General features: G+C 51.0%; 2 protein-coding genes and 1 long non-coding RNA gene across 3 annotated transcripts; 1 reads left to right on the forward strand and 2 right to left on the reverse strand.

Annotated features, from left to right (window-relative positions):
- Nucleotides 1-3719: 3719 nt before the first annotated feature.
- Nucleotides 3720-6193, forward strand: ELOF1 (elongation factor 1 homolog). The gene is made up of 4 exons (XM_016153642.2): nt 3720-3788; nt 4922-5055; nt 5182-5252; nt 5504-6193. The coding sequence occupies exons 2-4, from the start codon at nt 4940-4942 to the stop codon at nt 5566-5568; spliced, it is 252 nt and encodes an 83-aa protein (XP_016009128.1). The 5' UTR covers nt 3720-3788; nt 4922-4939; the 3' UTR covers nt 5569-6193.
- A 2950-nt stretch (nt 6194-9143) lies between these two features.
- CNN1 (calponin 1) lies at nt 9144-15110 on the reverse strand. Its single transcript, XM_016153618.2, has 7 exons — nt 14894-15110; nt 12794-12915; nt 11112-11178; nt 10897-11034; nt 10605-10715; nt 9982-10128; nt 9144-9902 (listed from the first exon to the last, which is right to left on the reverse strand). Exons 1-7 carry the CDS (start codon nt 14954-14956, stop codon nt 9657-9659), a joined length of 894 nt encoding a protein of 297 aa, XP_016009104.1. The 5' UTR covers nt 14957-15110; the 3' UTR covers nt 9144-9656.
- An 8436-nt stretch (nt 15111-23546) lies between these two features.
- On the reverse strand, nt 23547-24577 carry LOC118612445. Its single transcript, XR_004954903.1, has 2 exons — nt 24516-24577; nt 23547-24324 (listed from the first exon to the last, which is right to left on the reverse strand). It is a non-coding gene; the product is annotated as an uncharacterized LOC118612445 (long non-coding RNA).
- Between the last annotated feature and the right edge of the window lie 118 nt (nt 24578-24695).

Raw genomic sequence — 24695 nt, forward strand, 5'->3', positions numbered from 1 at the left:
TTCAAGGCTTGTTTCTTATGATGAATGCTGAAAGCAGAACGTGCACCCTTGAGCTCAAAACTGCAGAGAAGCCCAGTTCCCCTTTGGGGAGAGTTGAGTAATACCCACCCACAGAAAGCCTGAGCCACCCGGTGCAAAGCAAGTCACAGAAAACTCTCTCTTGGCCCGCTCTCTACTGCCACTTCCGCTGCTATAGGACAGAGACTGTCAATCCGGCTGAGTGAAATGAAATAGCAACCTGGACAAAATGTAACTGAGGTTACTGCTCAAGAGAGGGACTCGGTGGAAGCGGCACCTTCTGTTTACTACTTTAGAGATGTCCATAGTGTTGAATCTGTTACAAGGTGCATGTGTTACTGTTAAAATTAAGCAAGCAAAGCTCTATTACCAAAAGGCTAGCCCTGGGTTCCTTCCAGCTGACATTTACCCGGCTGGCATTACTATCAGCCAAGCTCTATCACTTCTAATACTGACCCATGAGGCAAGAGCCATAGTCATCCTTGCTCCTCAAAGGACATTACAGAAACTGGACAGATTAAGTGACCAAGGTCATGCCCAGAAAGTGGCAGACCCTTACTCTTCACCGCAATAATCAAGGCAGCTCATAGCCACTCTGCCTATTCCCACTGACTCAGAGGCTCTCAGCAGGCAGGAGTCTGATTCAGAGGTCAGCCCAATGTCCCCATTTGCAGGGCCCAGGGCATGGAATTAGCCCAATGTCCCTGTTCACAGGACCCAGAGTGTGGAAAGAAGTAACACATCTAAGCTGACAAAGGGAATGAGTAGCAGGGAGGGCAACTGGCCCCCTCCTCCACAATGGCCACGCACTTCTACGGAGCACCAAGGACCAAGTCCTGTGCCCAATAGCTAGGGACACAAGGATCATCAAAAAGATTAAGGCACAGTGGACACTTGCCCTCAGAGGGGACAACACTAACCAGCACACGGCCATCATTAGAAAGACATTTTCTCAACTGCAAGAAACAAGATGACAGAGCTCCTCAAGGCCAGTCGCTGGAACTCATTTCTTCTCATTCTTCCCCAGCAACCACATCTGATTCAATCACCATGGATACTAGCAAGTCCAACTCCACTCCTCACACTGGGTGCTGGAACTGGCACCAGCACCCTCACGCAGCAAGCAGGTTGTCACCAGAGAGTCAGGCCACACCTACCTCTTCAACAGCTTCCAAGGCCAAAACATAATTAAGAAGGTAAGAGACCCTGCCTTCGGCAAAGAGCAAAATGCACTGTCATCAAAACAGCATGACATTTGCTCTGGGAAAACACCCAGAGGGAATTCAGAAAGGAACTCAAGAAAACACAAGAACATGATACAGGTTAAAGGTGGCACTGCGAGGTCACAGAAAATGTATAATTTGCCAGGTCAATTTTCCCGGAAGAAGCCAGAGCCTAAACCCTACTTCCAACCATATACAAGAATAAATTCCAGAGGGATCACATATTTCAGTGTGAAAATAAAAGTGTAAGATGAAAATGAACATCTCCCAAAAAAATCTGAATGAAATGGTTCATATTAGCTCTATTTACCATTGCCTCAAAACTAGAAACAGCCCAAATGTCCAACAATAGTTGAAAGGCTAAATAAGCTGGTACACCCTCATAACAGAATACAAGTTCATGATAAAAAGGAACAAACTACTGGTAGACACAACATGGATGAGTCAAAGGTAGTAAGCTGAGTAAAAGAAGCCAAACTCAAAACTATATATTGTATAATTCTGTTTATGTGGCTTCCTGAAAAATACAAAGCTATAGGAACTAAAAACAGATCAATCAGTGCCAGGGGCTAGAGGCAGGGAAGGAACTGACTACAAAGAGACATGAGGAAACTTCTTGGGGTGATAGAAACATTCACTATCTTGATTGTGGTGATGGCTTCACAGGTGTATGCATGTCAAGATATAAAATTTCATAGTTTAAATACATGCAGTTTATTGTCTGTCAATTATATCTCAATAAAGCTGTGGAGGAAGAGAGGGAGAAAGAGATGAGAGGGAGGGAGAACCTGGCAATCTCCAGCAAATATAGGATTGCCCATATATCATGGCACAGTACACTATGAATTGTGTACCTACTAAAAACAAGAGATATCTGTATGAATATTGACGTTTGAGTGGAAATAGCAAGCTTCAAGGCAACGTCCATAGTATAATCTCACCTTGTGTGTGTCCAGGTTTGTACCAGTACTGAGGTGATCTTTCCAAGGGAAACATTGCCCCCTAGTGGAAATATTGGAGATAGGTCTATTTGACAAACATCTATCTCATTACAAATTATTTTATCAAGATTGCCAGTGACCAAACCCTTGCCAATGGTCAATTCTCTTTCCTCATCTTACTCAAACTCCCAGGCACATACGACACAGGTGACCACTCTTTACATCTTGCAATACCTTCTTCTTGAGGCTTCTCAGAGATGAAATGCACTTCTTTCTCCTCCTACCTCATTGGCCTGCCCACTCTCTTGCTGGCTTCTCCTCCTAACTCCTAAAGTTGGGAAACCCCTGGTCTCCTTCTTAGCTCTCTTCTTTTGCTCTACTTTGTCCCATACCCCTGAAACCAGGTGGCCTCCTCTGGCCCCAAGGCCTCCAATAATCCCCATATACGAATGACTCTCAAAATCAAATCCGGATCTTTCTCCTGAGCTCCAGACTCCATTTCCAATGGCCTATTCCATACCTCTGCTTGCTTGTCTCAAACTTATCCAAAATATAACCCTTGACTTCTCCAAATCATCTCCCCTGAGCCTTCCTCATCTGAATGAGGCAGAACCCAGAGCTCCATAGGACTCATCCTTGACTCTCCTCTCTCCTCTACTCCATTATAAATTTTAAAGGTGATACTTCTATCTACATAACTCCTACTAAGGCTTTGGATTCCAAATTGGGCAACGGCCCTCCCTAACCTCTCAGACTAGTATGGCAACCCTCTCCACTACCATATGCTCTCAGAGAGCCACACACTCTCCCCTGCCACACTGAATAGTGTGGTAATTGATCCTTAATGTTTATGTCCAGCCTCTTCACCAAATTGTGGCAATTGTGGAACCTCGTTCCCTCCCGGCTTCCCACCCACCCACTCCCCGCCCCAGACCCTGTCTGCCTATCCAACCTCTACTATAATCTCAGTGTGGTCCTCAGACCAGCAGCATGTAAGTCACTGTAAAGCTAGTTTGAAAGGCGGACTTCCATGCCCCATTCCCATCCTAATGAATCAGAACCTGAAGTGTAATAAAATTCGCAGGTTTTTGTTAAAAGTTTGAGAGAGCGTCTTAGAAGCTTCCCCTCATCCTGCTTCAGCCATACGAGTATTTGTGCAGTTCCTTAGCACCAGGATATTTGAAAGTCTCACGTTGGGGAGACCTAGGTGGGCTTAAGGATCTGGGGCTTGAATGCAGAAAGATAAATGAGACATCCCCAAGGAAAATGCAGCGACTGCCTTTCCCGCGCTGGGATGACTCGGCCCACAGCCCCTGAATCGCAGGAACGGCTGCCACTCCTAGGAACTGACCAGAAGCAAGGCTCCTGTAAGCGGCGACAGGCAAACACAATCAAGCCCTTGCGCAGGAACACTGCGCAACTCCCGCGGGGCCCACGAAATGAGAGTACGCATGCGCACAAAGACGCTAGAAGAGACGGGGCCTGTTCACCGGGCGGTCCCGGCCGCGAGTGGGTGGGGCATGAAGGGAGGAGAAGGGGTTCCGCTTCCGCTGAGCGCCGGAAGTCACTGTCTCCTGGGAGAACAAGGCTGTCTCAACCGGGGAAGGCGAGTCCGGGTCCGCGCGGGTGGGCGTTGCATGCGGGCCCTACTGGGTGCTCTTCGATTTAGGGGCGCTCACGGGGTACTGTAGGAGTCGCCGAAGGCCCCGGGCATGGGAGGTGGCCCGTCGGGAAGCTAGATTCCCCGGGGCCCCAGACTGCTAAACGCAGCTGCTCGGAGGCCTGGTCCCTAAGGGCGGGAGGCGACGCCGAAACCTTGGTGAGGTTGGAGGGTCCTCCTATCCGCCGCTGCTTGAGTCATGGCAAGATCGGGGGGACCGACCCGTCTTCCATCCCCCCCGCACCCGGGCGCGCTTGGGCTTACGTTACCACCGAAAGACAGGCCGGAGCCCCTGGAGCTTTAGGTGCAGGCCAGCCCCCTTTTCTGGGGTAGAAATGGAGGTGCTGAAGTCACGGGTAAAATGAGATTCTGGGAGCTATCTGTAGTTTCTGATTCAGGAGACATTCGTTCATTCAACAAGTAGTTATTGAGCGGTTAATGCATAGCAGGCACTATGGATGCAAGTGGCATTTCTCTGCTTGAAATGCTTGTCCCTCCTTCTTTGCCCAGCAGCCCCTCATCTTCGAAGAGGCTGCCCAGGGAGCCCATCCAGAGGCTCTGTCAGATTCCTCCCTTGAGTGTCTTTCCTTCTGGGTGGCACTTGCATGTCCTTTGACAAGGGAGCAACCGCTCTTAAAATTACTGGCTCCCGAGCACTTAGGCTGTGCCCAGCTCTGGGCAACTGGCCTGTCATAGAGTCCCTTATGTTATCCTCACCAGAACAGCAGCTTCCTGTGAAGGTGCTGCAATGGATGGGTCAGACGCTATGCAGGCATTTGTAGTTTGTCATGTCAGCCCCTCTGAGGTAGGAACTTCATTTCTGTAGATAAACGAGAGGCACAGAGAGATCAAATGACCTACTCAGGGCAATGATGTAAGTCGGAGGCCAGGGTTAGAACCCAGAGCCTGCTCCTACCCCTTCCAACCAGAGTGCACTGGGATTCGTCACTGTGCCCAGAAGATGCCATCATGGAAATCCTCCCATCACTGTGGGTCATCTTCCCAGCCTGCTTCCTAGAGCATCTGGAGGGCCTCATGGGTCCCATAAGTCATTGACTTCTGCACCCCTCTCCCCACAGGTTTACCCTCCCACAGACATGGGGCGCAGAAAGTCAAAACGGAAGCCACCCCCAAAAAAGAAGATGACAGGTACCCTAGAGACCCAGTTCACCTGCCCCTTCTGCAACCATGAGAAGTCTTGTGACGTGAAAATGTGAGTTGTGGGTGGGGACCCGGAATCCCTTCTCACAGTGCTTCCCTTCCCCTCCCTTAGTCGGAAAGTGGCTCCCTCATAGACACAGGCCTCTTCACTCACCAGTCCCTCCATCTCCTGTTCCAGGGACCGTGCCCGTAACACTGGAGTCATCTCTTGTACTGTGTGCCTGGAAGAATTCCAGACACCCATCACATGTATCCTTGGGAAACTGGCTTTTGTCCAGGAGGTAGGGATCGGGGTAGGGTGGTCAGAGCTGCTCTGCCCAGGGTGGGCTGCCCAAGGGCAAGGGGGCTAGAGTCCAGCTCATGCACCTCTGGCCCTGCTTTGTGGCCACCAGAGGAATGGGTGCTATAGTGCACAGAGCAGGGGTCTGGCTGACACCACTGTGAGGTGTATACAGGAAAGGGTCCAATGCCAGTGGTTGCCCTTGACATCAGTGGCTCAGATCTGTCAGAACCAGTGGACGTGTATAGTGATTGGATAGACGCCTGCGAGGCAGCCAATCAGTAGCAACACAGAGGGCCCACCCCCTTGGCATCCCTGCTGCTGTGGATTTGTCCACTGGGTACCAATCCAGAGACATTCCTAGCATTGAGGGTGTGGGTCCAGGGCCCTTGAAGCCCTCTGTGCATGTGTGCGTGTATGGAGCAGTTGTGGGTGTGAATGTGTGACTGTAAGTGTGGCTGTGAGGGTATAGTCATGGGCTGAGGGTGAAGTTGAGGGGTTGCTGAGCCCTGGGTTGCTGAGCTGCCTCCCTTGGCTCTGAAAGCCTTTGACTTGCTCCCTCCTCTGGCCCCTGACCCACCCCCACCCCCGGCTCTGGGGCTCTGGTTCATCCAGGGGCCAGTATCCTGACATCCTGAGCGCGGGCAAGCCCTACAGAGATAGCCTCGAGGCTCTCCAGACTCCTCACCTACCTACCCATCAGCTTGCGGGTCTGAACTGGATTGCCTACCCTCCTTCCCTGCCTTCCAAGGCCTGTGGCCTGGAATGCAAAGCCCAGGATCCAAGGCCTGTGGCTGGGTGCTGGCAGGGTGGCCCCTGTTCACGTTTACTTGGTTTTATAGAGGAGGGAGGAGCTGGGGCTGGGACAACTGTTGGTCAGTAGCCCTTAAATAAAGCAGCCAATGCAAACTCCCTGCTCTCTGATTTCTGGTCAGCCCCAGGGACTCAATGAAGGGGGATGGGGAGACTGACCTTGTGGGCTAAAACTGTCCAATGTTTGTCCACTCAACAAGCATTCAGGGTGAAACCAGGACAATGCTAGGTGCAAGGGACACTGATGATCCCATAGACATCTGGGCATACTTTTAGTCCCAGTGAGAAACAGGATGACAGAGCCTTGAGGGGAGGGGTCAGGGAAGGCTTCCTGGCTTGGAAGAGGTAACACTCAAGAGCCACCCTGTGCCAAACACTGCTCTCAGGCTTGCCTGCCTTACCACCACATCCCAACAGCTGCCCTGTGAGGCAGGTGCTCAGAGAGAAGCAAACCAGCCAGAGATGGAGGTCCCACAGCCAAAAGGCAGCATAGCTGGGCCTTGAACCTGGGAGACCTGGCTTCCCAGCCCAGGGTCCAGGCTGAGGGAACAGCTCATGGCTTCCTGGGGGCTGAGGGAGCTGGGAGCTCTGAAGAAGAGTAAGAGTCCACAAAAGGAACCCTTGTGCAGGTGTGGTGTGGAGTCTCAAAGACTGGAGGTAGTACCAGAGGCAGGTGTGTGGTACAATAAATATTGGTCTTTGTCCCTGGTTCCTGGCACAGAGTTCCTAAAACCCTTGAAATTTCCTAAGCCATCACCTAGGATGGTGCTGGTCACCAGAAAGGACCAAGTGAGTACTGAGTGGGAACTCAAAGCCATACCTACCGACCTCTGGGAATGCAAGGGGGCAGGCTCCAGATTAACCTCTCTTATAAACATCAACAAGATTTGATGAGCTTCTGGGTTGGTGAGCACATGGAGGTGCTGGGAGTGATGGCTCAGAGGGCATGGAAGCCCCGCACCCCTTCCCGTGCCTTGCGCAACATCTTTCCATCTGGCTGTTCCTTTTATAATAAACCACTAATCTAACAAATAAAATGTTTCTGAGTTCTGTGATCCACTCTTATAAATCAAACCCAGGGAAGGGGTCATGAGAAAACCTGATCTATGGCCAGTTGGTCAGAAGCACAGATGACAACCTGGACTTGCAAGTGGCAGCTGAAGTGAGGGATGGGCTATATATAGGACCTACCCTTTATCCTGTGGGATCTGATGCTATCTCCAGGTAGGTGGTGTCAAAAAAAAAAAAATCCTTGGTAATGTTGTAAAAAGCACTCATCTGAATGTGGCTGAGGGTGAGTACCTGGGCACTGCCTGGTGGCCTCAGATGGTCTCATGGGTATGGAGGTCCAGACAGCAGTGTGGGGCAGACCCATCTTCCCCACTGGGCCTTGTGAGCCTGGGCAGCTGTGGACCTGTGCTTTGGATTTATCATTGGTACAGTGGGAAGATGATAGAACCTTCTTCCCGGGGCCTTGCTGAAATGGAGGTGCCTACCATAGTGCCTGGCACAGTTTGAGTGACTGGGACACAGTAGCGAAGGATGTGAGCAGCCGAGGAAGAGACTGAGCTGGCTGAAAGCCCTGACCACCAGGCCAGCCTCTGGGTCTGGCATGTGCCTCTGCAGGTCCATCTACCGTGACATGCCCCTTTCTGGTGCTCCACTTCTTTCTCCCAAGGTCCCAGGTAGGGTACCTTGGCCCAGACAGGAGCCAGCAGACATGGGCAGTGGTAGATGGGCCTGGGTGGGGGTAGGTTGCCTCTGGGGTCCAGGGGAAAGGGGCTTATTCCTCTGGCATTCAGGGCCTACCCACCCCAATCTCATAGGCCAAGTACTAATATGGTGCTGTTCTCCCTAGGAGGCAGGGCCTGGGACCAGCATGGATCCTCAGCACAGCTTCCCGTGCTGGCCCTGAGAGCAGGACTCACAGTAGCCTGGCCAAGAGTGCCTGGAATTCAGTTTACGAGGCCCCAGGGGCTGTGTGCGTCTGTGTATGTGTGTCTTCTGGTGTCTGTCTCTGCAGGTCCCCATGTTCCAGCCTTGTCCCTTTCCCTGGGGAGGGAAAGGGAGAAAGCTGCTCTGTGACCCCTGCATAGATGTATCTTCTCCTTGGAACCTTGACAGTTTGGTGACTTGTAAGAGGGATGGCTGGGGCCCATCTCATGGAAGAACAAGGTCCCCTCTTAAACACGGGGAGATTGGGGCCCTGTCCACAGATTGCTAGGGTCTTGGAATGGCAGGCAAGACTCTAGATGAGCCCTAAGGGGAAGGCAGAGTAAGTGGGCACACAAGGCAGCCATGCCCTGCAGACAGCTACTCAACCACTCTGTGCCAATCAGTAAAGGACCATTGCCCTGGGCCCCTGAAATGCCCATCCTACCTCACTGCCCTGTCCGCTCCCCCACTGCCCTGTCCCCTCCCCGACCAAAATCCACTCCAGGACTAAAAGGTTCCCTCTGCCCAAAGGGAACTCCAGGACCCTGGTTATTATTTATTCTCATTGGTTAGTGCCAAATGTCATCCTATCTGGAGCCATTATTTAAGTTTCCTTATGGTCCCCTTCTCACTGTACCCACTTTCCAGATGGAAAACAGGCAGAGAGAAGGGAAGTTACTTGCCCAGGGTCATTTGGTCCCATCTAGCCTATCCTAGCACTTGGGCTCTTTCTTACTGCAACCCACAGGCCCTCTGGGAGGTACATGGGTACTGAGTGTGTGCATGTGTTGTGTGCATGTGTGAGGATGTGCGTTATGTGTGTTTAGTGGGAATGTGTGCTGCATGTGTGTGAGTGTGTGTGCCTAAGGCTACAGAGAGCATGTGCACACCTCACCAAGTGGTGTGTGTGTGTGTGTGTGTGTGAATTTTGTGTGAGTGTGCACCTATCCTGGGTCCAGCTGAGTGGCTGTGAACTCTGCGTGTATTTTAGGGTGTGTGTATGTGTGCTTGTGCAGATGTGTGTGCAGGAGATGGAGCATATCTGAGCAAGGCTGTCTGTGCATGTGCAAAAGCCATGTGGGGTCCAGGACAGAGCAGCCTGAGTCCTCAGGTGATTTTACAGCCATTTATTGTGCTCCAGTGAAATAGAAAAAGAAAGTGCTTGCGTTAAAACGCCATCATCATATCCACGTATGCCAGTTGCTGCAAACCAAACCACGTGTGTCCGCTGGGTCTCTGGGCATGCAGTTGGCTCCCACTGTGGGAATGGGATAAGGGAGGATCGAGCCTGGGCTCTGAGGACTTTGCTTGGGGAGCTTTTTGTCTTGGGGGGCCCACTTGTGAGGGAGTGGGGGGACAGCCAGGGTAGCTTTGCTAGTGCATCCTTTGGGTGCTGTTGGGAACACCCAGCTTAATGTTGAACCCTGCAGCGCTCCAAGGAGGAGGGCTCCCCTTCTCCCCACAGGCCCCCAGTTTTCTCCCTCCACCCCCAGAATGCTAACCCTGTAGGCAGGTGCCAGGAGGCTGGAGGGCGCCATGCAGCGGGCGGGGGTCAGCGAGCTGGGCTGGGCCCTGCTGAGAGCACCAGCCAGCCTCCCTGGGGGAAAAGGTGGAGGCCTAGGGCCCTAGGCAGAGTTGTAATAATTGTGTGGATGGTGGTTGTGGGCAAGCTCGCCCAGCTCCGGGTACTCGGGCGTCATGCAGTACTTGGGATCATAGACCTGGCGTGGCAGCCCATACACCGTCATGCCCCTCTGCGAGGCCCCCTTGTTGCTGCCCATCTGCAGGCTGACATTGAGCATGTCACAGTGCTCCATGCCCAGCCCTGGCTCGAAGATCTGCCGTTTAGTCCCGGGCGCTGTCATGCCAGCCTGCAGAAGGCAATGTGGTCAGGCCATGGCACGGCAAGGGGCAAGGGCCTGCCAGCACACCCTGTGACTCCCCACACACCTGGCTGGCTCCCTTGTTGGTACCCATCTGTAGGCTGATGGTAGCCTGGTCCAGGGGCTGGTCTGTGCCCAGCTTGGGGTCATAGAGGTGGCGCCGGGTGCCATAGGCTGTCATGCCCTGCTGGCTGGCAAATTTGTTGGTGCCCATCTAGGAAGCCAGAAGGAGAGTCACATCGAGGGTTATAGAGCCTTGCCACGGACCCCAAGACATACCAATGTCAGTGGACACTCACACAGCCCTCTAACAAGGCACTGTTTTCACCCTGGGGCTACAGACTGGCAACTGAGGCCAAGGGAGTGGCTCAGAGCACTGGGGCCCCAACTTCCAGGGTCCCAGCCTGACCACTCATTCCCTGGGTGATCCTGACCAGTGAGCTAGCTTCTCCAGGCCTGTTTCCTCATCTGTGTGAAGGATACGATGTTGACAGTACCCACCCTGTAGAGATGTTGCAGGAGTGAGTTAGGGTATGGAATGGAATTAGAGCACAGTGCCTGGCATATAGTTTAGTTAAGGCCAAATACACTGTCCCCCAAAAGCCTTCAGGGCCCGGGGTACCTTCCTGGTCTCCTTGACCTCCTGCCTTGGCTCAGCAGCAGCAAGACCTGACGAGGAAGGGGCAGTACCTGCAGCCCAATGATGTTCCGCCCTTCTCGTAGCTTCTCTGGCTCGAATTTCCGCTCCTGCTTCTCTGCATACTTCACCCCCACATTCACCTTGTTCCCTTTTGTCTTGGCCTGGGGGTGGGTGAGGGGGGCAGGGACTGACATGAGCCTCTGGGCTGCACTGTTCCCTCCCAGCACCTGCTCTCCCCCTCCCACCCACCCTGGGCTCTGGGATCCGAGTGGCCCCATTCAAATCCCAGCCAAGTCCACCAGGAGCCCCACTGCCCCATGCCCGCTCATGACCCATGCTCACCATGCTGGCCAGGGCCAGGAGGGTGGACTGCACCTGGGTGTGGTTGGTGTTCTCAAACAGGTCATTGGCCTCAAATATGTCGTGGGGCTTCACCCCGTACTTGGTGGTGGCCTTGATGAAGTTGCCTATGTTCTCCAGCTGGAGGGGAGCAGGCAGTGGTGAGTATTGGGGGTGGAGGGGTGCTATAGCCAGGGACTGAAAGAGTCTGGCCTCACCTGGTGCCAATTTTGGGTAGACTCATTGACCTTCTTCACAGAGCCTGGTTGGAGCTTATTGATGAACCTACAAGGAGTCAGGGAGAAGAAGAACTGACTCTCCTTCCTCTCAGCTTAGGAAACCCACCCTTCCAGGGGCACAGGCACAGCCCTCAGACTTACCCTTGACTCTCCTCTGCCTTCCCTCACCCACACATCCTATCCCTCAGCAAGGCCTCTTGCTCTACCTTCTGGAGGCATCCAGGAGGCCACAACTTCCCACCACCCTGCTATGAGCCCCCAGCATCTCTCGGACTCTTACAACGCCACCTCATGGGCTCCTAGCTTCTGCTTCATCCCCTGCAAACCGTTCTGCTAGAATGACATTTTCAAAACAATGCCAGTTACTCCCCACTTCAAAATGTTCCCATAGTTTCCTAACTCCTTAGCATGATTAAAAGGCCCCATGTCACCTGGTCCCCAGCTTACTCCCTCCACTTCCCAAATCACTCTGTGCCAGCCATTCCTCACTGTTCCCGGAACACGTAAGGCACGTTCCCACCTCAGGACCTTTGCACTGGCTGTCCCTTCTGCTTAGCCTGCTCTTCCCTCAGATGCCCACCCTGCTCCCTCCCTCACTTCAACCAAGGTTCTGTGCAAATGTTACGGCTTCAGAAAGAGTTCCCAGGCCACTGTCCAAAGCAGCAACACTTCACTGCACTCAGCTCCCAACCTTCCCCGCTGACTCTTCTCCACAGCATTTCCCACCACAGGCAAGTGTGTGATTATTTCACTGATTATTCCATCAGTCTCCACCACTAGGTCTAAAGCTCCGTGTGAGCTCCAAGGCTGTTTCCCGTTCACTAACCCCAGGGCCTAGACCTGGCACACAGCAGGAGCCCCGTAAATGAACTGAGGGCATGGGCGCCTCTGTACACTTTAAGGCCAAGCAGCCCTGTCTGAGATGGAACACCAGGCTGTCCCCCTATTCCTTGTTCCCAATGGATATGGTAAAACAAGACACCCTCCCCCTGCCCACCACCACCACCCCTCTCCCTTTCAGGGTACCTAGGGCATGGTAAGGCTGCACCTTCAGGAACCTTTCCCAAGGGCACATTCTGGCCCTCACGGTCACCCTGCCCTGGGTCAGACTCAGAGGGGCAGACAGGATGCCTGCTGGGCTCAGGGCCCATGTAGCATTAGGGATTTGGTTGTATCTGAAATCGGGGCTTGGGAGCTGTGAGGATTTGCATTTTCATCAGCTATTTAAGTTCTGAGAAGAGTAGAAAGTCAGGGCCTACTCAAGTTACACAGTACATCTCTCATGTCACCAGCCAGCAATGGGCAGCTATTGTTTGTTGCCTGTTGTCTTTTATCTGTGACAGCTCTTTCTTGGGACACTAAAGGCCATAAATGGGCCTAGGTGCCCTATATGCATGGTAGTTAGAGGCCAGAAACTGGAGTCATATCTGTTGCAATAGCGTGGGACTTTGGGTCATGCGTTTTACCTAATTGAGCCTGTTTTCTTTCCTGTCAATGGGCACAGTGATTATTTGCCACCTCAGAGGACTGTTTCAAGGTCTGAGATGTAAAGTGCCCAACCCGGCTCATGGTCAGTTGATGAGTTGGTGGGGAGAGATGAGTACCCGGCCAGGTCGGGTGGCAGCCCTAGGCAGGGTCTGGGCCACCAGTACTGCACTCACTCGCAGAGAATGATGCCGTCTTTGAGACCGTCCATGAAGTTGCTGCCTATGCGACGACCTGTCACACCCTCGATCCACTCTCGAAGCTCCTGTTCCCTTTGGAGGTCATACTTCTGAGCCAGCTGGTGGGGGTGGGAGGGGGGCACCGAGATGTTGGTGAGGATGGGGGTAGCCGCAGAGGCTTTGCTCCCTAAGCCTGATCTCCTTCCTAGTCCCTTCCCAACTAAGGCAATTCTGCCACAGCAGCCATGGTGTGGGGGAGGGGAGGCTGAGGGCCAGGACTGAGGTGGCACTTGCCTAGGGGGCCATTCTGGGCATTCTGAGGTTTGGCACCAGAGAATTTGGACAAAGGTGGGTGGAAAGGGGGATATTGTGAGCTAGGGGGAGGGGAGGTGGTGCCTAACCTCCTGGTTCTCCCTCCAAGCCAAACTTGGGGCTTGCTCTCCCTGGCCCTGCCTCCCTCCATCTTCCTACAGAAGACTGGGCACCGCAGGCAGGGAAGTTGCTTCTGAGTGCTGCCAGGAAGGGCACTGTTGGGTCTTGCATCCCATTCTCTCGGATTCCAGGTCTTCATCTCTGGGGCTCCTCTCTAGCTGGGGATCCGGTCTTATCTGGTCTTATCTTCGTCTTACTCCAAGCCCTGTGCGCTGTCTGTATTTCTCTCTCTCTTCCAACCCCCATGTGTTCTGTCTTTCTCTTTCCCCCCAACCCCAGCTGTGTCTGTCTTCCCGTCTCCATCTCTGGGGCTCTGGCTGAGGGTGGATGGGGCTCATGGCTGGTCTACCTGTGGATCACCCTCAGGCTCAGACACCAGGTTCCTTGCCTCTGGTGGGAGTGGGGCTCGTCTCTCTTCCCCTCTGCCCCTCCATTTCTGGCTCAGTCTTATCTCTTTCGTGGCTTGCCCTCCCCCATCTGTCTCTCTCCCGTCTCAGGTTCCCAAAATCTCCGTTTCTCCAGAAACCTCCGCCCCCAGCCCAGACAGGCTCCCAGCCGCTGGAGGACCTGGCTTCCCCTTTTCCTGTGGAAGGAGGAGGGGGAAGGGAGGGGTAGGCGGAGGTGGGAGGGGGCGGCCCCCTCACCTGGCCCCAGCCCTGCCGTTCCCCTCCTCACCAGTCCCCCTCCCCACCAGTATGGCTTTATAAAGCAAACCGGCCCTTATATAGCGAGGCCCCACGGGCCGGGCTCCCCAAGGCCACCTTATATGGCGCGGTGGCTCCGCTGGGCTCTGGGGGCTGGCGCTGCGGGGGTGGGGGTAGTGCTGGGACGTGTCTCCAGCCCGAGCACCCGCCCCCCCAACCTGCCCGGCTCCTCCAGCCACTAGGATCCCCGACCCAGGTTTCCAATCCTAGCTCCCTACTTCCTCGCTGTGGGACCCTGGCAAAAGCCACCTTGCGACTTTGTCAAATGGGGCTGGGACTCCTCCCCTGCAGGCCTCATGGCAGCATTCCAGTGGGTTGGGGACTTCAAGTTTGTGCCTTGGAGAAGCCGACCGCATTTTGATGTAGAGGAGGTGAGTGAAGGGTCCCAGCTCTGCGCTTCCCTTTTGTAGGACCCTAGCAACTTGCCTCTCCTCTCTGAACCTCAGTTTACCCATTTGTAGCATGGAAGTGGTGTCGCAGTGTCTTCCCAATTCCATAATTAGGAAACCTCTACCCTGTCCCTAACGCCCACCCTCTGCCCTCCTCAGCTGCCTCCTTCTCCTGTCACCATCTCCCGGATTTTCCAGGCCTTACCTTTCAGGAACCCCAGCTCTCAAACGCTCCCCAGCTTCTTGGTCAGGCTGGGGTATAGGGGAAGGTCAACAGGTTCTCCCCTAAGCCCCCATGCAAACAGTTAACAAGGGATCCTGATCAAGCAGGGTCTTTGCAATGGAAGACCCCCTCTGTTTACCTGTGGCTGCTTGTGTGCCCCCCACTCCACCACCAACAATAGCTGAGGGTTCTGAGATGCTCAGGAGGGGAAATACAGCAGCCCCTATAGCATACTTGTCCCTCTTCTCTCTCAGAGTCACATGGGAGGGGGTCCAGGGAACCCAAAGAGTGGGGCCTTTGGCCTGGCAGCTCAGTGTGGGTCAGGCCAGGGGAGGCCCTCCAGCCCTACCTTGTTCTTGACCTCCGCTGACAATCCGTAGGCAGGACCTCTATTGAAATGAGCAGAGGACATGCTGGCCAGTGGTAGCAGTGGTGACCGTGGCTCTGAGGACCGCAGCAGCAGCTAAGACTCTGTCTGCACCCTCTTCCCTCCTCACACGTTTTTGAAGCTCCAGAGGCGGCCCGGGCCTTTTCCAAGGCTGTCCCATTGGTCACAGTAGCCTGCCAAGAGGCGGAGTACCCGCACCTTGGCCAACCCCCCCTCGTGATGTCAGGGCCTTGGTATTGGGAGCTGATTGTGTCATTGTTTCCAACATAGGGGGGCGCCTGGGTTATACTTTGGTGGGGGTAGCCTTAGCCAGACAGAGACCAACCTTTCCCCACTTTTCCCCACCCCGCACTGTTCATTGAGCTTTCAGCTGAGGCTCCTTGTCTCTTTTTGTCTGTCTCTGAGGCTGTCTGTGTCTCTAACTCCATCTCTGTATCTCTCTCCAGCATTGAGGCAGGACTGCCACACGTGGTAGTTTAAGGAGCACCACCCTAGGTTTAACTCCAGACACTAACAATCCATAACTTTAGGCAAGTCCCCTCTTCTCCCTGAGCTTCGTTTGCCACATCTGTAAAATGGGCTAATGATAAGTGCCTGCCTAGTGAGGGTGTTGTGAGGATCAGAAGAAAAAAGGTCTGATCTCGGAAGCTAAGCAGGGTCGGGCCTGCTTAGTACTTGGATGGGAGACCACCTAGGAAGACCAGGTGCTGTAGGCTTTAAAAAAAAAAAAAAAAAAAAAAGGGAAGGAGAAAGGCTTCTGATGTGCTCAGTGTAGTTCAGTGTAGCATTATTTCTGCTGAGAATCTGGCACCTACTTCCATCACCTCCAGTCCCTCATAAGATCCTGGGGGAGCAGAGATCCTGAATCTCACCCTCCCAATCTACCCATGGTTGCCATGAGGTGACTGTATTAGCAGGTTCCAGGCCATATGTTCCTGTTCCAGCCAGTCCCTCCTGGAGGGAACACTTGCAAGCATCTGCACCTGGCTGGATCTCACCCCTGGACCACAGTGGTGGGTGACATGCCCACATTATGCCACATATGTCAAGGCCATATTAGTGACACTTGGATGTCAGCAACCTGCCTAACTAATATGTTAAGGACATACAATTTGCTGGCCATAAGCTAAGGACACATCTGTCATAATGCTATATTACAGCAGCCTTTATGTCAGACCCTGTTCCAACCACTGTACATGTATCAACTCAATCCTCACAACACTGAGAAGTGGATGCTGTTACTATACACAATCTAAAGATGGGGAAACTGCGGCATGGGGGTATAAAATCACTTTCCCAGTGTCACCCAGCTCACCAGTGGCAGAGCAGAATTTGAACCTGGTCCCTGCCTCTAATATTAAGAGGCAAAGACAGGTTTCTCAGCCTCAGCATGTTGACCTCCGGGATGGGTAATTCTGCGTGGTGGGGGGGCTGTCCTGGGCATTGTAGGACCTTAAGCAGCATCCGGGGTTTCTACCTACTAGATACCAGTAGCACCCCCTTGGCCTTGACGTTACAGAGGTGTCTCCAGCCATTGCCCAATGATGGCAGAGGGTAGACTTCCCCCATTTGAGAAGGGCTGGGCTAAGGCAACTATGGACAAGTTGTGGCATGTAGGGATATGTAGAAGATATAGTAAAATACATGAACGAGCTAACAATTAGCTCCTGCTATGCACTCAGTGCATCGGCTCTGTTAAGTGATTCTTCACAACAGCCATATGTGGTGAGGTCGATATGAGGCACAGAGAGGAGAAGCCGACTGTCTGGGCTTACACCAGCACGAGGGTGGAGGAGCCAGGATTCGAAAATGCAGATTTCCAATATCCTGCCCACGCGAGCGACCCTCGGCGGGCCACAGGTTGCTACTGCGCATGCGAGGACCCGCAGCCCGCCCCCGCTGGCGGCCCAGGATGGGTGGGGGCGGGACCTGGCCGGGACCTGGCAGTGGTGACGCGCCGGCTGACTCACTCGGGCCTGCCTCCGGGTCCGCGGCCGTTTGGCCATTTATAGAATCCGCGCGGACTCTGAAGTAACGGCGCAGGCACGACAGAGGCGGGGTAGGGGTAGGAGAGCACTTGGCGCGTCCTCCGCCAGGGCAGTCGGGGTCTCCCAAGAGGGCGGCTCTTTCTGGGTCTGTCCCGCCCTCCTATCCTGGGTCTGTGACTTTGTAGTTTATGCTCTGTCTCTAGGTAACTCTATGTCCTTCCCTTTGGGTCTCCTAACCTTTTATGCCTCACCCTTTGTTTCTCTGTCTCTTTGAATCTGCTTGTCACACTGCCTCTGTCTTTCTGTGTCCTCATGTCTCCTCCTCCTCCATTATCTCTCCATCTCTATCTCTGTTTTTGTTCCATTTCTCAGGGTCACTGTTTTTCTCTCTCAATGCCTCTTCTCTGTCCAGTAGATAGTAGAGACAGAGAGAGGGGGCTGAGGACATCCTGAGGCCCCCAACCCAAGGGACTCCCCCATCACTGGCTGTGGATGTGCAGTCCACCCAGCTGCTATCCGTGTTTCCTAGGCTCTAGGCCCCAGCTCCTCAGTATTCAATCTAAATGAAAAGGTGGGATCTTGTAAGGCAGCAGTTTCCAACCTTTTTGGTACCTAAAAAGATTTTAGGAGGCCCCTAAAATCTTCGTGACTCTCAGAACGAACACACACACACACACACACACACACACGCGCGCGCACACACACGCGCACACACACACATACACACACACACACACACACCCCACCTATGTATCTCCTGGAGAGAGCAGCAGCCCCTTCCTCCTGACCTGCGTGTCTTGGCTGCCCCACTCTGCCAGCCTCCTCCTCACCTAGCTTTCCCCTCCGTGGAACAGGAAGAGGCTGTTCAAATTGGCTTCTGTTTCTGGAGGACTCATTCCACACCAACCACTGTGCCAGGCACAATCTCATGTAATCCTCACCACCACCACCCTGTTGATGGAAACTCTTAGGCACATTTATACATAAGAAAATTCAAGGTTCAGAGAGGACAAGCTACTCTCCCAGAGTCACTCTGCTCCTGCTGCTCTCAGATCTTTGCGGATATATTTCTTGAGTGCCTAAGCAAGCTCCCACCACAGGACCTTTGCACCGGCAGCTCCTTCCACCTGGACATATTTCTGCAAGATGCTTGCATGGTCTTTTTTCACTTTCCCTATGCAAATGTCACCTCTTCAGAGAGGCTTTCCCTGCCACCAGTCTCTAAAATAATAGCATGCCCCACCACCAGACTGATTGTGATTGGATGGCTGTGAGAGATGGGAGCTGTTCCCTTAAGTGTTTTTGCACCTGGAATAAAACATCTACCTCCATAAAAACTGTGATTTTAAAAAGCATCCTCCCTATCTCCTTTCCCTACTTTTTCTTATCGTCTCCTATTTGCTTATCTATATCATGCTGTGAGAACAGTAACTCCACAGGGCAAGGTTTCGCTTGTTCACAGTTCTAGCCTCAGTGCCCAATACAGTGCCTGCACACAGCAGGTGCTCAAAAAATGCTCAGTGTATAAATAAAATTAAAGTGGATGGAGCCAGGACTCGAACCCATATGTCCGAAATGGTGCTTAACCATACATAAATGAAAGGCACAATTTCCCAGCACCTCCTAGAGAGAGGACAGTTGAACTGGAGGTCATCTTTGCATTTACATTCCATCCCTTCCAAGAAGACCAGTTGGAGGCTGGAGAGGGGGTTGAGTCACAGGCAATGGCTGCTGTTATTCCAAGCCATTCTATAGCTGCCCACTGTCTAGTCCCGCCTTGAGCTTTGCAAGAAGTTTTGTAGGAAAAATATCGAGTCAAAGAAGAGAGCTTTTTTAAAAAAGTGGACAGGTGATGATCAGATTGGCAAAAATCAGAATACTTGACAAAGACTATGGGAACATTGCTGATGAGTGTGGGCAATTTGTCAACAGCTTTCAAAATGACAAGTGTCCTTACCTTTTCTGATGGTTAATTCTATGTATCAGTTTGACTGAGTTATAGGGTGTCTGGATATTTTTGGTCGAACATTATTCTGGGTGTTTCTGTGAGGGTGTTTTTGGATGAGAATTACATTTGACTCAGTAGACTGAATAAAGCAGATTGCCCTCCCCAATATGGGTAGGCCTCTTCCAGTTCAAGTTGGAGGACTGAAATAGAATAAAGAGTCTGACCCTCCACTGAGTACGAGAGAATTCCTCCTGCCCAAGCTGAGATGTTAGTCTTTTCCTGTCTTCAGACTGGAGCTGAAATATCAACACTCCTTGGGTCTCATGCCTGCCAACCTTCTGACTGGAACTTATACTGTTGGCTCTCCTGGGTATCCAGCTTGCCAGCTGCACATCTTGGACTTCTCAGCCTCCATAATCATGTAACTAGATCTCTTATTTTATATATATGCCAGGTGCAATAGAATGACTGTATCTACTATTGATTCCATTTCTCTGGAGAACCCTATCTAATATACTTTCTGGACTAGCAAATCTTTTTTTTAGGATAGTCCTAAAAAGTACAATCATAGGAGTGAAGAATGACAATAGATAAGAACATGTATTACAGTGGCCTTTTAATAACAAGTCACCTTATAACTCCATCAGCAGGGAACAAGTGAGCTAGGCAAAGATGAAGGCAGAATATGCAGTACTCTGTTTCATTTAAATAAAGGCCCTGTGGTGCTGTGGTTGAGAATAGGGACTCCAGGTTCATATTGCAATGGTTTAAGACACACCCTGATACTTACTGGCTGTGTGACCTTGCACAGGTGTCTTAACTTCTCTGTGCCTCAGTTTCCTCCTCTGGAAAATGAGCATATTAATAGTGCCTGCTTCATAAGTTTATTTTTAAGTTTTTGAGATAATTTTAGACTTACAGAAAAGTTGCAAAAATAGCATAGAGTTCTAATATGCCCTTCACTCAGCTGCCCCTACTGTCAATGTCTTATATAACCATAGCATATTTATTAAATCTAAAAACTTAAACAACTTAAATAAATAAAAATAAAAACTTAACCTTGATACAATACTATTAATAAACTACAGACTTAATTCAGATTTCTCATTTTCCTACTCACGTCCTTCTTCTATTCCAGGATGCAGTCCAAGATCCCTTATTTTATTTAGTTGTCATGTGTCCTTTGATTCCTTTAGTCTGTGGCACTCTCTTAGTCTATCATGAACCCAACACTTTTGAAAAGCACTGGTCAGTAATTTTGTAGATTGTCTCTCAATTTGGTTTGTCTTGATTAGATTAACGTTTTTGGATTGCTGGAAAGGATATGTGGATACCACAGAGATTATGTTCCCTTTTGGGGTTGGGGTGAGGGCTCATGATGTCACTGTGAATCATCACTGGTGATATTAACCTTGGTCCCTTGGTTAAGGTGGAGTCTGCCAAGATCTTCCACTGTGAAGCTTCTATTTTCCCGAGGGTTGTTTTGTAGACTTAATGTTAAAGGGTCTACGAACTTATATACCATTGATTGGTATGTGTAAATAAATAGAAAAAATATATGTAAATGCTTGTGTTTGAAGGATTACTTCTCAAAGATAAGTAAGAAAATAAGAGCCTGCCCCAAGAGGAATGGACACTGGGAGCTCTAAAGCCAGGTTGCTAGATCAGTGACCCCGCCAATTTGGAAACAAATTCATGCCCTCACCCACGCCACAGCTGAGCAGCGCTAACTGCGCCTGCGCCTGCGCCTTACCTAGGCGTGCTCGACAGCAGGAGCAGGCCAACAGCTGACCACGTGGCTGTCAAAGTGCTGGGGAGGGGTGCACGAGCCCTCCTGGACCTGCAGCTGATTGGCTGCAGCGCTTCTCAGGTAGGCCAATCACAGGAATCCTGATGGGGCAGATGTGCCTCTTCTGTGCAGAGTCCTTGAGGCATCCTAAGGGTGGCTACATGTATCTTCCTGTCCCTTCGCCAGAGCCCGGTGTCTTGGAGGCCAAGGGATTGCAGAAATGGCTTTATGGTGGCAGATAACCGTCCTCACCTGGAGCCTCTGCTACTGCCAAGCACTCATTTTATGAGCTAACCAATTAGGTTATTAACAGCTAAAACTGGGGCTTTCCAGGGAGCCCAGAAGCCCACTCCCATCCAATTTGACCCTTTCTCTCATCACTTATCTTTAGTAGACTTTTTAAAAAAATTATGGTAAAATACACACATAAAATTTACCATTTTTAAGTGTATAAGTCTGTAGTATTAAGTGCACTTATGTTGTTGCATACCACCATCCATCTCCAGGATTGTTTTTATCCTCCAAGACTGAAATTCTATCCACATTAAACATAACTCCCCATCCCCCTACTCCAACCTCTGACTCCCACCCTTCTACTTTCTGTTTCAGTAATCATTTGACTGCTCTAGGGACCTCATATAAGTGGAATCATACACTATTCATCCTTTTGTGGCTGGTTTATTTCATAAAAGGACAGGATGTCCTCCCTTTTTAAACCTGAATAATATTACATTGTATGTACATACCACATTTTGTTTATCAGTTCATCTGTTGATAGATACTTGAGTTGCTTTGACTATTGTGAATCATGCTTCTATGAATATGGTGTTGAATCACATGGTAGCTTTACTTTTAATTTTTTGAAGAGCTACTATGCTGTTTTTTTATAGTGGCTGAACCATTTTACATTCTCACCAACAGTGTACAAGGGTTCCACTTTCTTCACATCCTCATTAACACTTATTAGGTTCTCCTTTTTTGATAATAGCCATCCTAATGGGTGTGAAGTATTTAAACAGACTTTTGAAGCATATGCATATAGAAAAGTGCGCAAATTATAGCTCAATGACTTATCACTTTTAAAAACTTTTAAATTGAGATTACTTAAACTAAAATGCACAACTAGTAATGGAGAATTCAATGAATTTTTATATACATATACACCATGTACTTGCCACACAGCTCAAGCTATAAAATAAAACATTTTTTAAAAAATTGTTAATATTAATCCTTTTGTTAGGCACATGTAGCATTTTAGGTTTTTACTTCATGAATTTGGAAACAAATTCGAAGCACCTGGAAAATTTAAATTTAGTTTCCTTTTTCAAATTAATTTTATATTTCCTTCTGGATCTAGCACACAACACGTATTTTTTAAAAATATATATAAATATTTGTTGAATTAATTAATGTATTTCGATGCTTTATTTGAGATGGAAGAATGACAATGACAGAAGACATCAATCTAAAAATACCTAAATTAACACAGAGAACACAGAGAATCAAGCTCTACACACAAGCAAAAATGACTAAACAATATTATTAATTACAAAAGGTAACATGTTTGAAGTTCTAAAGTAGATTAAGGTTAACAAGAAGATAGATAAAATCATATCCTAGACAGTTTTAGAGTTGCGCTTAATTTGTTTAAAGATGCAAATAGTTGTATAAATTATTTCTATAGAACATGGGTTTTTGTCTGTCTCCCCCACTAGAATGTCAGCTCCCAAGGTCAGGAATCATTCTTTGCTCACTGCTGTTCCTCGAGGCTTAGAACAGTGATTGGTACAAAGGAGGCACTCCATAAAGGCTTGTTGAGTGAATCTGAGCCTTCTAGTTGTGGGATGGGCAAAGCCTCAGGCTCCTCTGTACAACCTCCCCCACTTTGGTCCTGGGCCCAAGTCTGCAGCAGAGTTTAGAGAACTCTTCCATACCTCTTCAATCTCTGCTTTAGGACGTGAGGGCTCCCCCACCTCAGGCCCTTGACAGCAGGATGTTGAGGATGTCCAGGACCAGAGTTGTCAAAGTCAACATCCCTCAAACTTTAAAACAACATCACAGCAATGCTAGCTACACAGGGTGCAGCCATGGGCACACCACGCAGTAAGGCCATTAGCAAATTTCAGAGGGAGCTCACCGTACTCAGCAACCAGGAGTGTAAGGGTCTGCTCACAGCCCTTTGTCAGTTTTGGGTACTTGGGTCTGGGGGATGGAAGAGAGGAGCAAGAAGACTCTCACATGTTCCCAGACCCAAGTACCCAAAATTGACAAAGGGCTGTAAGCAGACACAAATTGGCATAGAGGTCTGAGAGGTCATATAGCCTGCTCTGAGGCTGGGGAAAAATGGGGGAAGGCTGTGGTAGGGTAATTAGTCAGGCATGTGAAAGGCTGTCACATGGGGCTGTCTGAAGGGACAGTTTCTAGAGTTTAAATATTGGGATGAGCAACAGGAACATTCATTTATTTATTCATTTTGTAACTTAACATCTATTGAGCATTCATTCATTTATTTATTCATTTTGTAACTAACATCTATTGAGCACCTACCATGTTCCAGGCCCTGTCTCCAATGCTGGGGACGACACATGCAACAAACAAAATCTCCCTGTCCTCATGGAGCTTATGGTAATGGGGTGCACAGGAGATGGTCAGTAAATGGTGGAGGCAGGCACAGGAGAGGTGGTGTCTCCAAGGGTCTTCACTGGAAGTGGTGAAAGCTGTAAAGAGAAACTACATGGTAACCCAGGAACATCTGATCCCCTAGCTGCAGTAGATCAGCACCAGGTCTGGAAAGAGGCAGGGGTGAGGGGAACCCTGGCCCCACCCAGCTGGGCCCCCATCTGCTATGGAGCAGGTAACCAGAGGTATCAGCCACATTCTGTTAGGTAACGGGAGCAAGGAGCCCACTGACTGCTCCCCCCATTCTGAACAGCTCTGGACAGGGTAGCTAGGGCCTGGCATGGAGGGGTGAAGGCCCTGGGTTAACCTCTGCCTGGGCTGGGGTAGAGACAGAGGGCTGACCCATGAGACTCCTTAGCTGGGCCAGCCTTGTTCCAAGAACCGTCCTGGGGGGGTCCCTTCCTCACTTGGACACCTTCAGTATGTCTACCCCTCTTCCTCATGCTACTGGCCCCGTGTCCCCACAGGAATGCAGAGTAGGGATGGGAGTGAAGTGGAGAACATCCACTCGGGCCCAGGTGACTCATGGAGTGAGGCTGATGTTGCCTCCACAGACAGCAGATTGTACCGCCCGACGGCGCTGTTGGCCAGGGAGAGAGGGTAGACAGGCACCTGGGGAGGGAATGGAGGCGTTGGCAGGTGTGGGAGGGAAGGGAGCTAGGCCCCGCCCCGCCGACCTGCGCTGGTGCTACCTGGAGGCGATTGCGGAATTCCAAGGCCTTCATAGGCCCGCCCTAAGCCATGCAACACGCGCTGACAGAGCGCCTAGACGCTCATTTGGCGCAAAGCGGAGTCAGGAGGCTGAACCACCGGAGTGGGGCGCCATAGGGACGAGCAAGGAAAGTCATTGCGCGGTGGCCACGTCCACGCCCCAGGTACCTCCTCTGCCCCACTGCCTAGCTCCTACAGCCATTGGGGTGGATACCAGATGCACAATCTCTACAGTCGCCATGCCCGGAGGCAAAAGGATTACCCGAGGATCACGGACCTGCCGCACAGAAGGGAGAAGTACAAATTCAGGAACCCAGATAAAGCATTTCGCACACGCTTGGGGGTACTGCCACCCTTAATATTTTATTCCCACATTTCAGGTGGGAAAACTGGAGAAGCTAGCTGGACTCACGCCAATCCCTCCTCCCAGCCGCCTCCCTTCCCCCGCCGCAAGTCCAGCCTCCCTACCCGAGAACAATGCAGTCACTCCCTCCCAGGCTTTATTCCTCAATTCCCAGATCGGGGTTGCGGCTTGCCTCGTTATGGGTGGGGCCTGGCTCGCTACGAGGCGGCACCAAGGTCGTTCCATCTTGCTATTGGTGCTCCTCCCTTTTGGGCGGGACCTACTCAAACCTGCGTTCTTGATTT

The sequence above is a fragment of the Rousettus aegyptiacus genome, unplaced genomic scaffold (assembly GCF_014176215.1).
Source record: "Rousettus aegyptiacus isolate mRouAeg1 unplaced genomic scaffold, mRouAeg1.p scaffold_m13_p_16, whole genome shotgun sequence".
Classification (NCBI taxonomy): Eukaryota; Metazoa; Chordata; class Mammalia; order Chiroptera; family Pteropodidae; genus Rousettus; species Rousettus aegyptiacus.